Source organism: Pantherophis guttatus, chromosome 4 (genome assembly GCF_059756535.1).
Source record: "Pantherophis guttatus breed Tessera chromosome 4, ASM5975653v1, whole genome shotgun sequence".
In the NCBI taxonomy this organism is placed as follows: domain Eukaryota; kingdom Metazoa; phylum Chordata; class Lepidosauria; order Squamata; family Colubridae; genus Pantherophis; species Pantherophis guttatus.
Genome location: NC_142066.1, coordinates 65,139,698 through 65,155,871, shown reverse-complemented (window position 1 = coordinate 65,155,871; position 16,174 = coordinate 65,139,698). Strand labels below are relative to the sequence as shown.

The window sequence follows — 16,174 nt, the reverse complement described above, 5'->3', positions numbered from 1 at the left end:
ACACATTAAAGCAAAAATGGTTCTGACAACTATTTTATGAACACAACCTTGTCATTTTCCAGAATTTCCAATCTGGCCATTGGCTAAGAGATTTAAGTTCTGAATAATGATCTCAAAACAAATTTAAAACAAGTCTATTTGCATTTTAATGTCCCTGGAACAATAAAAACATATTGACTTGCAACCAAATACTGCCTTTATACCACTTAAAAATAGTGGTATAGATAGCTTCTAGTCATGCAGTTCAATTGCATTATGGTGCTATGTCAGGTTTCCATGTGACTGTTACTGTACATATACATACAAGTGGTTTTCAACGTAAAACCACAATTGAGCACAAAATTTCTGTTGCTAAGTGAGATTTTAAGTGGATTTTGCCCCATTTTACAACCTTTCTTGCCATAATTATGTGAATCACTGCAATCGCTAAATAAATAACATGATTGTTAAGCCTGACTTTGTCAGAAGGTTGCAATAGATGATCACACGATCTTGGGACACTGCAACTATTCGAACTGAATCAGTTGCCAAGTGTCTGAATTTTGATCACATCACCATGGGAATGCTGTAATGGTCGTAAATATGAAAAAAGTTCATAAGTCATTTTTTTCAGTGCTGTTGTAACTTCGAACGGTCACTGAATGAACTTGTTGTAAACTGAAGATGACAGGTATTAGGATGAAATCACTTCCTAGATTGGTAACTAACTACCTGTGCTCCCAATTTATTCAGATGATTTCCCTTCTTTGTCTTTTGCCATTATTAAAACATGGGAAATAATGGAAGAATCAGTAATAGACAAATCTCAATTCTTTCTTTTCCAGGACACATTCAACATAGGGAGCAGTTTCAGCTTCTTGTTTGGCAAGCTTACTGGGCAGTTTTGAAAATCATTGATAGAAGATGTTCTTGAAAAGAAAACTATTTAGTTAATTTACTTATTTTACATTTCTAGATCTTCCATTAGGCAAGATTTGAGCTGCAAAAACCCAGGAAACCACTAAATGGCCCCAAAGAGTTCATTTTAATCTTTATCTCTTTGCTCCATCTAATGATTGCTGGGAATTTTGAAGTTCATCTATGTACAGCAGGAGGTAATGCATTTATTTAATGTATTTAAAGTAGTTTGGCTATTTAAGGTTGACATTAATTTGGTTAATTACATGTAAGCCTAAGAACATTATTTTGTTGTTTTTCATTGCAATTTTTGTTTCAGATGCCAAGAAAATTAAACAATTACTGTGTCCTTCCCTCCTCCCTTTGACTTCCTTTCCAATTCTTTGTTGTCTCCTTTGCCTGTTCAGGCTACTGGTAACACTAGACTAACTTACTTCTATGTCTATCTTTTGTGATTAGCCAAGTCTTCATAGCAGCCACTGTATGACAGTGTTCCCCTGCATCCCTGAAAGTTCTAAATATCTTCTCAAGCTCTCCAAAGCTGCTCACCCCTAACTTACTCAAAATGAGTCTGCAATTTTGCGGCAAATATTCAGAAACAAATTCATCTTAAGTAAATGTTATTTCCGTACACATTTGGCAATCAGACAACTGAAGAGCTTAACTCCCCCATCTTAGATCAGTGAATGTTAAATAACTGTAAGGATTTCTTGCATCTTAGACAAATTGCAAAACGAATACTTGACTTTTTGTGTATCAATTTCATTCTTCCTCCAGGTCTGCCAAAAAGACTTCAGCTAAACCGTTTTTTAAAAGCCCAATAGACGGCTGATTTTACCCGCCCACCTCCCAGTTTCCCCAAGTACATAATCATTTCCATGTATTGTACGCAGCACTATTTTCGCCAATAATCTCTCAGTTCACTTAACGCAAGAAAACGAAAGTCACGTCCACAAGGCTTGGAATTACATCGGTCTGTGAGATCCCGAGGCCGTTTTTTTCTTTCTTTCCCAGGAATCCGCTCAGCCTATACTCAGAAAAGGCGGATAAAAATCAAGTTTCCTTCGCTTCCTTCCCTCCTAAGTTCTGATTCTCCAAAGCCCTAAAAAAAAATATGGAACAATCTTAATTTATACAATCTCATTCAATTCACACGTTTCATAAGAGGCGATGTTGATCTCCATTCCATGGGTTTTTTTTTTAAAACAACCTCATGACCACGTACCCAAACAGCCAAGACGTCTTCAATTGCTCCCTGGAACATACGTTGGTTGATCACTTACGCCAGTACAAATTTCCCGCGCTTCTTTCTTCATTTACCAGGATCCGACTTGAATCAGAAGTGCTTCCGTGTTAGCTTCTTACGTCATTTCCTCCCATTTCCGAGTTCCCTGGCTTGGAGGGAGGAGTGGCTTCCAGGTGGGCTGGGAAAAGTGAGTCTTAATAGTTAATTGTAATTATAGTCATGGGGAAGAAACACAAGAAGCATAAGGCGGAATGGAGATCAACATCTGCCCCGAGTGTTACTGCTACTGGAACCGGCGCTACTGCTTACGATGGTAGGTTAAATGGGCAACCGTGGAAGAGGAGAGGGAAGTAGGGAGGGGAAAGCAGATCCACAATAGGAGCGTCTGGAAAAGCGTTTCGCTTTGCGCGCCTTTGTCACTCAAGGCTTCGTCCCATTCTCTCCCCCCCCCTCCTCCCCCCCCCCCCAGGCTGTGATAGAACTCCGTGGTGGTGGTTGGGGAGGATGGCAATTTTTATTTCCCAATAATCTACCATTATTCGGGAGGAATCCGTTTCTTTCTGTAAATGTGTGGATTCTGATCAAGTAACATTTCACATATATATATATATATGCAGGCGCGATTTGCTGCCTGAGCCTGTAAATGAGAAGTATATTAAAATAAAACTGCCAGTTCTGCAATTATGTTTAAAACCTGAGAGGGTGCTGACGTTATTGGCTCCTCATGGATTGATTTGTTTTTTTAAAAAATTGCTCTGATTCTCGAGAGTTCATCTCTGATGTTGTTTTCTTTCAGTCTGATCTTTGATGGTGCATCTGAACGGAGATAAGGCTAGTGCCCCTTTGCAGCTCTCCTATTTCTGTGATTTATATGATTGGGGCATCTCTAAATTAGATGACATTGCCACAGGACACCATCCAGTGGTGGAATTCAAATTTTTTTACTACCGGTTCTGTGGGCGTGGCTTGGTGGGTGTGGTGTGGTTTTGTGGGTGTGGCAGGGGAAGGAGACTGCAAAATCCCCATTCCCTCCCCACTCCTGGGGGAAGAATGTTGCAAAATCTCCATTCCCACCCCACTCTGAGGCCAGCCAGAGGTGGTATTTGCCGACTCTCCGAACTACTCAAAATTTCCACTACCGGTTCTCCAGAACCTGCTGAATAGCACCCCTGAGACCATCTAATGTTCTTTCAATATCAACCAGTCCTGTCACCATGTGTACCTATCATAGATCTTATTTGTGCAGGCACCTGTTATGCTGTATGAGGATAAAATGTATGAAGAGATTCAATTTATGAAGTGATGAGGATTTCAGCAGAGTGTGCTATGATATAAATTAGAGGGCTTTAGACTTAAATCAGAAAAATATTACTAGGATCCATTTGATCCTTCAAATTCACTGAATTTTGGACCATTTACAAATATGTTAGCTAAGCATATCTCAAAAATTACTTGTAAAGAAAAAGCACCACAATTCTGCCTTGACTTCTGCATGACAGCTCTTCAAAAACTGTCTTCTGCACATATTCTAGTCCTTCCTAAAAATCAGTGTCCAGAATTAAATGCAATATTCTAGATGCTATCTGATCAATGTAGAATAGAGAGGAAATATCACTTCTCTTGAACCTGATAACATATTTGCAATGTAAGAATGGATTTACTTTTTTTCCTTTTTTGCAGAGGCATTGCAGTGTTACTTCCCTATGCTGGTATTATTTGCAAATTAGCAATTATATTTTTCTGATCCAGGTTATTTTATAAATATGAAAATAGGAATTGAGATATCTAGTTCCAACTTGATTTCATCAATTTTATTTGTAATGCCTTTCATTTTTTGTCTAGCCCAATTCCATTTTGAAGAAATCCATCAAAATTGCTATGTGTTTTCTCTTCTTCTTTCTTATCTGATTAATATTTTTCCAGGAATCAATATTCGACTGACTTTAATGGACCCTCCCCTATTTGATGGTACAGAGAAGATTTGTTCTCATCTTATTCTCTATAATTACTCAAAACTGATTCATGAAGCTATTTATTAGTTTCTTCAGTATTTTGGGATGCAAAATTTTTCTGGTCCTAGATATTTAAACTTAAACTAAATAAATATTTTCTAATAATGTTTGATCTCATGGTTCAATCTTACCCCTTAACCATGTTTTTTATAATTATTTCTGAAAACAAAGTAGCATTACAGTCAGAGAAAAAATATTGTTAAAAGATGGGAGAAAATGGGATCCAGAGATGGGGAGGCGGGATATGGAGCTGGGAAGGTAGGATACTTCTCTTAATCCACCCATGATGTTCCCCCATTGGGGCCTCAAGCGAACTGCTAGAGCCAGTTATTCAGGTCCTTGCAGAAGATCAGTGTGGTGGGAGCAGATTTCACTTGGGATAACAGAATAATAGACTTGGAAGGGACCTTGGAGGTCTTCTAGGCCAACCCTCTGCTCAACAAGAGACCACATACCATTTCAGACAAATGAGTCAAATATTCCAAAGTTATGGTGTCACAGAAGAAAAGGCTTTTCTGGACCCTGCTAACCAGCTGACTAGCAACTGATACCTCAATGACTTCATCAGGTCTAACAGGATCAAACTGTTCCCAACAGTTTCCGAACTGTTCACCAGGCAGGACCTTTCCCCAGGAATCTTACATGTACTTGGGAATGAATCTGAGCAACTTTGTCCATCAGGTGTTGTACAAATTATTTTGCATGACTGTGAAGATGATCATCTAGACCTCCTGTCCCAGGAGGGACGGGTGTTCCAGAACAGGGCTGCTGGGCAACACTTTTTGGATGCAATAAGGGTGGAGAAATAATGCTGTTTCTCCACTCTTACTGCTATGAGGTAGACATTAACATAAGCTCTAAATTAATGACCAATCAGAATCATCCTTCATTTTACTCCAGTGGTGGTCTAGGTATGTCTTATCCTTTTCAGAACCTGCACCACAATTTCAGGGTGATCAGCTTGGCTGGACATCCCACCCCATGGCACATACAAAAGACTCAACAAGCATTTGGGGACCAATGGTATTGGGCAGCAGCTGCAACCTGCCGGTCCCTTGGTCAGTGCACTCTGGGGCTGCACAGAGCAGAAGGCAGGTGATGCTGACACATAGACAGAAAATAGACGATCCCACTGTATGAGCTGCAGGCAAGCCAAAGATGGAAAAATGAGCTGCCTGCCGCCACTCCAGCCCACCACCACTCGGCTTTCCCGCTGTTGTGGCCCACCAGCGGCTTGCACGGATCGTGGCTGATCCCGACGACAAAGAGGCTGGTGTGGTGTCGTGCCAGCAGCCGGCGCAGCCAGCGCTCGTGTCGGACAGCGAGGAAGCTGAAGAGGATGTGGTGCCAGAGGCAGAGATTCAGCCAGGGCCTTCAGAACCTCCAGAGGCTCCTTCCAGTGGAGAGAGTGAAGTGGAGGACCTCTTCTCAATGCTCGAGCACACAGGGCTGCCAAAAGGCAGGAGTGGCTACTCAGGAGGAGAAGGTCTCGAGAGTAAGGCTTGAGGATAATTGGCCACTCCCTTAGCCTATTTAAGTCACATGTGGTTAGTAAGTTTCTTGCTGGAAACAATTTGTAATTATCATCAGAGCATTTTTGGAAAAGTCTTATCATATCTTGTTTTCTGGGCTGCTTGCCAACCTTTGCTGGACTTTGGTTTATTCTTGCTACTTAAAAAATTCGATAAGGACCGTTGGTGTGTGTCAATATCCTCGGAAATCCGGAGCTGGGGCAGAACACCCGCAGCCTGCATGGCACGGCCAGATTGCCTACTTCTCTCCGTCTCTGCTTCTGCCTGCTGCTTGCACAGCTGCTGCTAGACACTGTCAGCCTATTTGTGTTGGCTGCCTCCTTTGCCAGCCATGCCCACCTACCTTCACTAGGGCTTATTTTTGGGTTAGAACTTATAAGGCGCTTGTGTAAAAAAAACAGGTTGGGACTTATTTTCAGGATAGGTCATATTTTTGGGGAAACGGTATAACAAATTCAAGATAAAAGTGTTCTATTCACATTATTTCTGTTTCTCACACGGACTATTTAACTTATCAAGCATAGTTGTTCAAATAACTGGACGCTATGCCATACAGGCCTTTATACCAACAGCTTAAATTGCACTTGGAAGCAGACTGGTAGTACAGTTCATGGAACAGAGGTGTTACATGAGCATGCAGTGGCAACATCATCTCTTCCTGTCTCACTACATTCTGGATCAATTGAAGCTTCCAAGGGCTCTTGAAGAAAAATCCCACAGAACACATGGCTATGAGATGACTAGGCTTTAGCGACTGTTAAAACCTCCTCCAGGAAGGATGCCACTGACCTAGCAGAAGAAGCTTTATCAAGCTGTATCAAGGCCTTCTTGGCATAGCTGCTATTACTTCATTGAGCAGAAGCTATGAATCCAAGAAGACCCTCAAATTGCACATCATTTTTTAGTTGAAAACTATAGATTTAAGATCAAAGATAGAATCTCCCTGGATTCTAATGAGGCCCAACAACCACAGCCGCTTAGTCTTCATAGATGGAACTGAAGATGCCTTGTTTTGCTGGTTAGGGGTTGAAAAATGGTGATTATGATTGAATATCATTAGCATGCTGATCATACTAAACTCCATTGGATCATTTTCCTCAGCAAATAAGTGAACAAATATAATGTTTTTGACTCATCTATTTAATTGGGTTCTCTTTATTTAGTTTTAGGACGTGTAGAGAACAGATTACATTTAAGTCATATGCAAAAATATTGAAAATTCAAATGAGCTCACAGGATTTTAAACACTAATTCATAGGTGTTCATATTAGCTTCAAAAATAATGTGATTAGACAAACATTTTGGAGGGATGCCTTGCAAAACATCCTCCAGCATATTCCAGATCTATTGCTCAGAATGTCTGTTTTTTTGAAGGCTTGAGGCAACCACTTTATTGTCCTTTGAGTAAATGTAGATATGCATGGAAAACCATTGTCCCACATCTAAGAAGACTGAGCTGTCAAAATACGGAAACAAAAGATGAACCACCTGAACAATTTGAGTGAAAATGAAAATTAAAAATGAAAATGAATGAATGACAGAACACCTTTAATAAAAGACACTTGACCAATGGAACCAAAATAACAAGAAACCCCATCTAATTTGACAGATAGCATTCTGCTCCTGTTTCCTGATAACACCATGTCAATAGAACTAACAATCAAGGATTATAAATTGAGACATGCTATAATAATAATAATACATTCCTTGTTTGATTCCAATATAAACTAAAAAGTGGCAGAAAAGTTAATTATAAAAGAAAATGGTATATAGATATTGGCACTATTAGTTTACATATATAAATCTGTTTCTAAAAATGTTTTAACACAAAAATATTTTACACTTTGAAGAAAGAGATTGAGTTATAATTTAGCTCAAAATATCCATGAGTTTCTATGGCTAAGAGTGAAGTTGAATTTGGGTCTCCCCAGGCTTTGTCCAACATTTTAATTATTACATAGTATTGTGAGTTCTGGAAGTTTGATTGTGTTCTTCAAAAACTAATATATTGTTATTGTTGTTTTTAATATGAACATTCCATCTTCCATTAAACAGTGTGTCGTCTGGGTACAAATATCTGTGTAATAACAACAACAACAACAACAACAACAACTATTATTATTATTATTATTATTATTATTATTACTATTATTACTATTATTACTATTATTATTATTTTATTTCTATACCGCCCTTCTCCCGAAGGACTCAGGGCGGTGTACAGCCAATTTAAAAACACAAGACACAACAATAATTAAAAATTAAAATAATTAAATAGATTTGGCCAATTTAAAACCCCAAAAATTAAAATACCCCAATTTAAAATTATTATATTGACAGCCCTGCCTGGCGGAACAACAGAGTCTTCAGTGCGCAGCGGAACACCCGGAGGTCGGAAATCTTACGTATTTCCGGGGGCAGTTCATTCCACAGGGTTGGGGCTCCCACAGAGAAGGATAACAATCAAAATTTACAACAGTATTCATTACACTGATATTGGTTCTCTGATCTTACAATAGTAGTATTGAACATAATAAACCTATTCATTTCTCCCTATTCTTCTAATAAGAATATAATAATAATATTAAACATAATCCTAATAGTCATAATAATAATAATAACAATCATCATATTGTTTACATCTCTATCTTAACATATTTTTTACATTTCATGGATCTCCTTTTATTTCTAACGTCCATTTTTTTTCTTCTGTATCTTGTCTAATATTTCTATTTAATACTTCTGGTGTCAATATAGATAATAGGGGGAGACAAGGGACATCCTTGTCTTGTACCTTTCTTAATGCTAACCTTCTCAGTCATATCTCCATTTAACATCACCTTTGCAGTTTGCTTGTAATATATCACCTTAATCATATTAATAAATCTCACTCCAAAGTCCATGTCTTTTAATTGTGCTAGCATAAATTGCCAGTTCACATTATCAAATGCTTTCTGTGTGTCTAGGAAAATCAACGCCATTTGCTTCTCTGGATGCGCTTCTTAATACTCCAGTGTATTTAAAATTATTCTCATATTGTCTTTAATTTGTCTCTTAGGTAAAAAAACCATTTTGATCTGGATGTATAAATTGATTTAAGAATCTTTTTAGTTTTTCTGCAAATATTGAAGCAAATATTTTATAATCATTCAATAAGGATATCGGTCTATAGCAGTGGGTCTCAACCTTCCTAATGCTGCCCTTTAATACAGTTCCTCATGTTGTGGTGACCCCCAACCATAAAATTATTCCATTGACCATTGAAAATATGTGTTTTCGGATGGTCTTGGGCGACCCCTGTGAAAGGGTTGTTCGACCCCCAAAGGGGTCCCGACCCACAGGTTGAGAACCAAGGTTGAGAGTAATGTATGCTTCCAACCATGAATTTAGTACTTTCGCTTCTAACAATAGTTCATTGAATACTTCCAATATTGGAATACTCAAAGTATTTTGTAAGTCTTTGTATAATTCTGCTGGTAATCCATCCAGACCTGGTGTTTTGCCATTCTTATGTCTCTTAATTGCATCTGTTAATTCCATTGTTATACGTTCATCTAGCATTACTTTCACTATTTTACTAGTTCCGTTTTTTCTAAATATTGTTTTATTTTATCTTCTGAAATTGTCTTACTTGTTTTGATTAGATTATATGGACAAACCTTTGGAAAAGCCATTGAAACTGGTGCTGAAAGTTGGAGGTAGTGAAGTGACTGAACTTTCAGGATCAGGACATGATTCCAGTTATTATGATGACCGATCAGATCATGAGAGAGAACGACATAAGGAAAAGAAAAAGAAAAAGAAAAAGAAATCGGAGAAAGAGAAAGAAAAGCATCTTGACGATGAAGAAAGGCGGAAGAGAAAGGTAAAACAGCAATTTCAAGTAATATATGTTGTGTTGCATTTTAAATATGTTTAAACACTGTCATAAAATCATACGAGTGGAAGGATCCATTTTGTTCTAAAGTGATATAAACTGTATGTCAGACCTGCCCCAATCCAGTCCCTTAGAAAAGAAAGATCCTTGAGTCCATTAGGTTGAAGCAAAAGGTTCTTTTACTAAGGAAGTTGGTTACAGTAAAATCAGGCTTTCCTTTCCTAAGGTTTTCCCACATGAAAAAGATATAGAAAAAAAATCCCTTTTCCTGTTCTTGCTGTTACCAGTCTGTACTTTGCCAATCAGAGCACAATCATATTGCCCATTTGTCCATACACACACATTACAGCCTTATGGCAGGAACTGGCAGGACCTGACATTCTGCCCCCGCCCCCTTGGACAGGGACTTTAGTTCTGCAAAGGAAGAGAAGAGGGGAGGGAGAGGCACAGAATATTTCCTCATTAATAATTGGTTCAATGGGGTTTGTCTGAGTAACATTCATGGAACTTTTTAAGCAATCTGGAGGCTTTAATATGTTTGGAATCGACCCATTTAGTCCCTGATGGAGGAAAATCTTTCCATGCCACCAGAATGTCTCTGACTTCAAAGTGTTTTTCTCCCTCAATCATGATAGATCAAAAGGTAGTTGCACCTTTGGACGCAGGGAAGAAGTGACCTCTGCTTTCAATAGACTGCAATGAAATACGGGGTGTATGTGTTTGAGCATTTTTGGTAGTTCAAGTTTCACAGCACTGGGTTAATAATTCTTTTTATGTGCAAATGTCCAACATATTTTGGGCACAATTTTTTGGATTGTTCTCCTGACTGGACAATTTAGTAGACAGATAGACCTTATCTCCCAGTTTAAGGTCCTTAGTATTTGTGCACTTTTTATTGGCTTGCCTTTTGTATGCTTCTCTGGATTCCTCCAAAGCCTTTCTTAACACCTGCCAGGTGGTTTGTAATTGGGTCATCCATTCCTGGAGCAATGCAATTAATGGGGTGGCCTGAGGCAATTCGGGGATAGATACAAAATCTTATCCCATGGCCAGTTTAAATGGAGTGAACGCAGTACTACTGTGTATTGAGTTATTATAAGAGACCTCCACAAAAGGGAGACCTCTACAAAAGGGTCCAATTATCCTGCTGTAATTTCCATATGGGGTAATTACTATACAATAAATGTCTTTCAAAAATCTTGGGACAATGAGGAATTACCTTAGGATTGGAAAAGAGCTGATGTTGTTCCCATCATAAAAAAGGAAGAAAAAATAGATCCAGGAAACTAAAGACCAATCAGTCTAACATCAATACCTGGGAAGATACTGGAAAAGTTAATAAAAAAAACAGCTCTACAAACATCTAGAAACAAATAAAGTTATAACTAGTAGCCAGCATGGGTTTGTTAAAAACAGATAATGCCAAACCAATGTTATTTCATTCTTTGATAAATAACTAAATTAGTACACCAGCAAAATGCTGTGGACTTAGTATAGTTAGACTTCAGCAAGGCATTCGACAATCTGGACCACAACCTACTTCTTTATAAACTAGAAAAATGTGGGATAGCTTCACCCCCAGATAGATTTGTAACAATCCATACTCAAAGAGTAATCCTTAACGGTACTACATCTACATGGAGGGAAATAAGCAATGGGGTACAACAAGATTCCATCTTAAGCCTGGTACTCTTCAATATCTTTATAAATGTCTTAAATGAGGGAATAGAAGAGAAACTCATCAAATTTGCAGATGACACTAAACTGGCAGTAATAGCCAACACTCCAGAAAACAAGCTTGGGATCCAAAAAGATTTTGACAGACTTGAGCAATGAGCCCTATCCAACAACATGAAATTTAATGTGGGGAAAAGCAAGCTTTTACACCTGGGCAGGAAAAACCAAAGGTACAAGTACAGATTAGGTGAAACCTGGTTCAAAAACAGTAACTGTAAGAGGGACCTGCCAGCAGTATGTGGCAGCAGCCAAAAAAGCTAATACAATCCTTGGTTGTATAAACAGAGGTAAAGAATCAAAATCAAGTATTAGTACTGCTTTATAAAGCCTTGGCAAGGCCACACCTGGAATGCTGTATCCAGTTTTGGTTATCATATTATAAAACAGATGTTGAGACTTTGGAAAAAGTGAAAAGAAAAGCAACTAAGATGATTAAAGGCTTGGAGACTAAAACATGAAGAATGGTTGGAAGATTTGTGTTTGGCTACTCTAGAGAAAAAAAGGACTGAAGGAACATGCTAGCAATATTCCAGTATATGAGAGGCTGCCACAAAGAGGAAGGGATCAATTTATTTTTCAAAGCCCCAGAGGGCAGGTCAAGAAACAATGGATGGAAACTAATCAAGGAGAGAAGCAAACTGGAATTAAGGAAAAACTTACTAAAAATAAGGACAATTAACCAGTGGAACAGCTTGTCTTCAGAAGTTGTGAGTGCTTCGTCACTGGGGGGTTTTAAGAAGAGATTAGACAGTCACTTGTTTGAAATGGTATAGGGTCTCCTGCTTGAGCAGGGCGCTGGACTAGAAGACCTCCAAGGCCCCTTCCAGCTCTATTCAATTGATCTGATTGATTGATTGATTGATTGATTGATAATTAATATAGCATCTGAGGTACTGCTCCAAGACCCATTGATATGTTCACAGCCACCATTAGTAGCCGGATGATGCATGAAAGTGAGCCCCTGAGAATTCCCCAAAAGTTTTAGTAACTTGCCAAAATCGCAAAGTGAATTGGACTTTGTGATCTAAGATGATCCACTCTGGAGCAACCATGTAACCGGTAAACATGCTGCATGAATAGTTTAGCCAAAGTGTAAGCAGAGTGGATTTTTTGGCAGGGAACAAATGCACCTATTTGGAAAATACGTTGGTTATCACCCAAATTACTGTGGTCCATGAACTTTTGGGCCATTCTACTATAAAGGTCATTGATATCTCTTTCCATGGAGCTTTTGGTTCTGCTACGGATTGAAGGACCCTGGTGTCTTCCCTTGTCTCTGTTTGGTAGAAGCACAGGTAAGACAGCTGGCTACATAGTTTTCTATGTCCTTTTTGAAGGATGCCCACCAAAATTGCCGCTTGACTAGGTGCAGGGTTTTTATGAACCTGAAATGTTCCACAATTTTTGAATTATGGCTCTGTTATAGAACTAACAGCTGATGGCTTTCTGGGATGTACAGTTTGGCCGCCACCCAATCTAGATCATCCTGCAGTGTACATTCATTCTTATGTACCTCGTACCATTTGTCTTCTCCTAAAGCTGCTCTCAGGGTGTTCTTTAGATCATCAGTTAGTTGGGGTTTTAATTTAGCCTGCACTTGGGTGGTGACTATTTCCCTGGAGGAGATGATTGTCTTAATTACCTCTGGCTTTGAACTATTGTATTGTGGCAGTCTGGATAGAGCATCTTCTTCTTGGGAGATATCATAATGTGAAGTTAGATCAGTTATAGTACTGAGCCCACCAGGCCTGTTTCAGCAATAATCTGCAGTGGGGTTCTCAAGGCTTCTAACTTCTTACGGTCAGTCTAAACTTCAAATGGGGTTTTCCCCACTTCTAGGAAATGCCTCCAAGTTAGGAGCACCCAGCATGGGTTGGATTTTCCTTCTTCCTTTGTCTTTAGCAGGCAAATTCCAGGAAAGTCTACAGCTGCTTTCTGGTATGGGGAGGAGCCCACTTAGGCACTGCCCGCACTGTCTCTGGATGAATTTCTATGCCCTCATGGGATATTCAATATCCCAGATAGTCAATATTATTCTAGTGAAATTCACACTTAGAAAATTTGATTTATAGCTGGGCAGCTTGTTTCTTCTTCCCTGACCAATTTCACATGCTCTGCCATGGTCTTGGTGTAATTAAAAATATCAATCAACTAGATTAAGATCCCTTTATACAAGTGCTTATGTATCACCTCATTTATTAGCTGCATGAACACAGCAGGGGCACCCTGCAGTCCAAAAGGCAGGACCCTAAATCGGAAACAGCCTAAGTGGCAATTGAAAGCTGTCTTCCACTCATCCCCTTCCTTGATTCTTACTTGGTAGTATGCCTCTCGCAAGTCTAATTTCGTGAAAATTTTCCCTTTTGCCAAATGAGCCAACATGTCCATCATCCACTCCTTTTAGGGCTATTTCGTGAGCTCTCTGAGGCAGTTTTGCCTGCTTTTTGGCAGCTCTTAGGGTTGCCTTTTGGGTTGGGTGTGCGTCTCAGCAGACAGCAGTTCAGTGGCCTTCTTTTCTGCACCTAAAGCAGCCAGTGGACCGCTGGTGTGGGCTCTGCTTGTGTGGCTGTGGTTTTGGCACCTCTTTTTTCTTGGGCAAGATCTCTGCACACATGGCTTGGCCAATATTTGGATTGCACCAATCTCCATCTCTTCTGCTAGAATGTACCAATGATGGAGGGTGCAGGGGCACCCCTGGAGACACAGGTAATATAGATCTTGTCACTCAGCCCGTCTTGAAAGCAGCCAATCAAGATATCTTTTGTTTAATCAGTTAACCAGCAGGTTAGGTCATGGAACTCCTGGATGTACTTGCCCACTCCTCTCTGTCTCTGGCTGATGGTTTTTATGCAATCTCTGGCTTTTCAGTTGGCCAAAGAATCCTTGAAGTGCTTTGTATGGGTAGTCATGAAGCGGTTGAACTTTCTCAGCTCCAGAACATTGTCATTGTGGAGAGTGTTCATTGACTCAGCAGTCAGCTGCTCCAATGCCATGGTCATGCACCGCCCCTTGGCCAGCTATTTCCAGACCATATTCCTGCATGTAGGTCCAGATGTGCACCATGAAGAACCCCATCTGCCTGGGGTCTCCATTGAATTTTATGCCAAGGGTGGGTGTCTTGTGATCCCTCTGTCACTCAGGAGCTGGTCCCGAAGCCGGGGCAAGTTGGACTGCGGAGCCCAGTGCAGGGACGGTTCTTTCTCTTGAATATCTAAGTTAGCCTCACTCTAGTCTACCACACAGCCTTGAACAGTGAGAAGACTTATCCAGCTGCTCCAACAATATATGAGGCACTATTGTACCTACAGCCAAGACAACTGGCCATCATTATTGCCATTGGCAGAATGTTCTTATAAAAACTCTCCCTAACACATCGATTTCAATAATATCCTTTCAAGCTCATATGGAATATACCCAAGAATATTAGTAATAGCACTTATATACCACTTCATTGGGTTTTATAGCATTTTCTAAAAGATTTACAGCATCAGCATATTGCCCTGAACAATTGGGTCCTTATTTTATCAACCTTGGAAGGTTGGAAAGCTGAATCAACCTTAAGCCAGTAAGATAGAACTCCTGGCAGTGAGCAGAGTCAGCCTGCAATACTATACTCTAACCACTCCCCCACCATGGCTCCTCTTACCCCCATAGAAGGTTTTCACTTTTGGCCTTCAACTCCCAAACATGGGAGAGGAGGAACTTTCTAATGCTATTTCTGTGTCCGGCAACTGCCACCTGACTCACTGACTATTTCAGAAGCAGGTAAGGAGATTTCCTTTGAGGAAGTTTCACTGCCTTTTTATCAAGTTTCCATGGGAACTCAGACTATGAAGAGACTATGCAGGAGCGGGAAAGCATCTTCGAAGAGCCCATGGAGGAGGAAGAAAGCCAAGTTGGAAGGGGGAGTAATGTAAGAGAGGAGCAGATTGAACCTGAGGGTGAGGTCAAACAGGTCATCAGTTTACAGTCATACACCACAAGAAACACATGTCTATCCCCCGCCCCCCTTGAACTCTGTGGATCCTTATCAATTGCATATTTGGTTAGACTGTTAATGGATCAGATTCTTGTGTATAGGTTGCATGTAAAACTCTTAGGGAGGGTAATGGTCTCAGTGATTAAAGACACAGGCTTGTCAGTTGGAAACTCGACAGCCCAGGTTCAAGAGTGCCATGCGACAGGGTGAGCTCCCCTTATTTGCCCCAGCTCCTGCCCACCTGGCAGTTTGAAAGATACAAATGCAATTAGATAAATAGGTGCCATTTTGATGAGAAGGTAATAGTGTTCAATGTGCCTCAGCATATAGTCATGCTGGCCACATGACCAAAGAAATATCTTTGGATAGTGCTGGCTCCCTCAGCTAGGAAATGGAGCACCGCCTCCTACAGTCAAATACAACCAGACAGGGGAAACCTTTATATTAATAACCTTTTGTGCTTTAAACTCAACTCCTATTAATGATTAGTTGTGCCTGACAAAAGTGATTCTTATTATAATGCAAATAAAGTAAAGAATTTGTCCTTATGCAAGTCTATTGAAAAACAACCTGCACTAGTCAAGTGCTCCATTACCAAAGTATACTCCTCCAAGAGGAACTGTGTAAGAACTTTATACAGATAAGCACAAACACACTGCAGCAACCCAGAATACCAGAAGAAAGAAATATACAACTATACAACATATTTATTTATTTATTTATTATATTTATATTGCTGCCTGTTCGCCCATGGCGACTCAAGGCAACTTACAGAATTTAAAAAAACACATTTAAAAATAGTAAAACTCATAAAAAATCAAATAAATTAATGTAATAAAATCACCCCTGACCGCCACCTCCTGCCCCAGGGACAGCCGATCATATGAGCCATTT

General features: G+C 39.7%; 2 protein-coding genes across 7 annotated transcripts in view; one reads left to right on the top strand and one right to left on the bottom strand.

Annotated features, from left to right (window-relative positions):
- Positions 1–2,271, bottom strand: part of TRIP13 (thyroid hormone receptor interactor 13) — a 28,867-nt gene extending 26,596 nt beyond the window's left edge. The window contains exons 1-2 of the mRNA XM_034416372.3: positions 2,123–2,271; positions 1,867–1,999 (exon numbers count right to left, since the gene is read on the bottom strand). The gene's annotated coding sequence lies outside the window, so the exon portion shown is untranslated. The remainder of the gene's footprint in view (positions 1–1,866; positions 2,000–2,122) is intronic.
- Positions 2,261–16,174, top strand: part of BRD9 (bromodomain containing 9) — a 71,786-nt gene continuing 57,872 nt past the window's right edge. For all 6 annotated transcript variants that reach the window (XM_034416371.3, XM_034416367.3, XM_034416370.3 and 3 more), the window contains exons 1-2: positions 2,261–2,456; positions 9,332–9,552. In XM_034416371.3, coding sequence (XP_034272262.1) covers positions 2,363–2,456; positions 9,332–9,552 — 315 coding nt within the window. In that variant the 5' untranslated portion in view covers positions 2,261–2,362. The remainder of the gene's footprint in view (positions 2,457–9,331; positions 9,553–16,174) is intronic.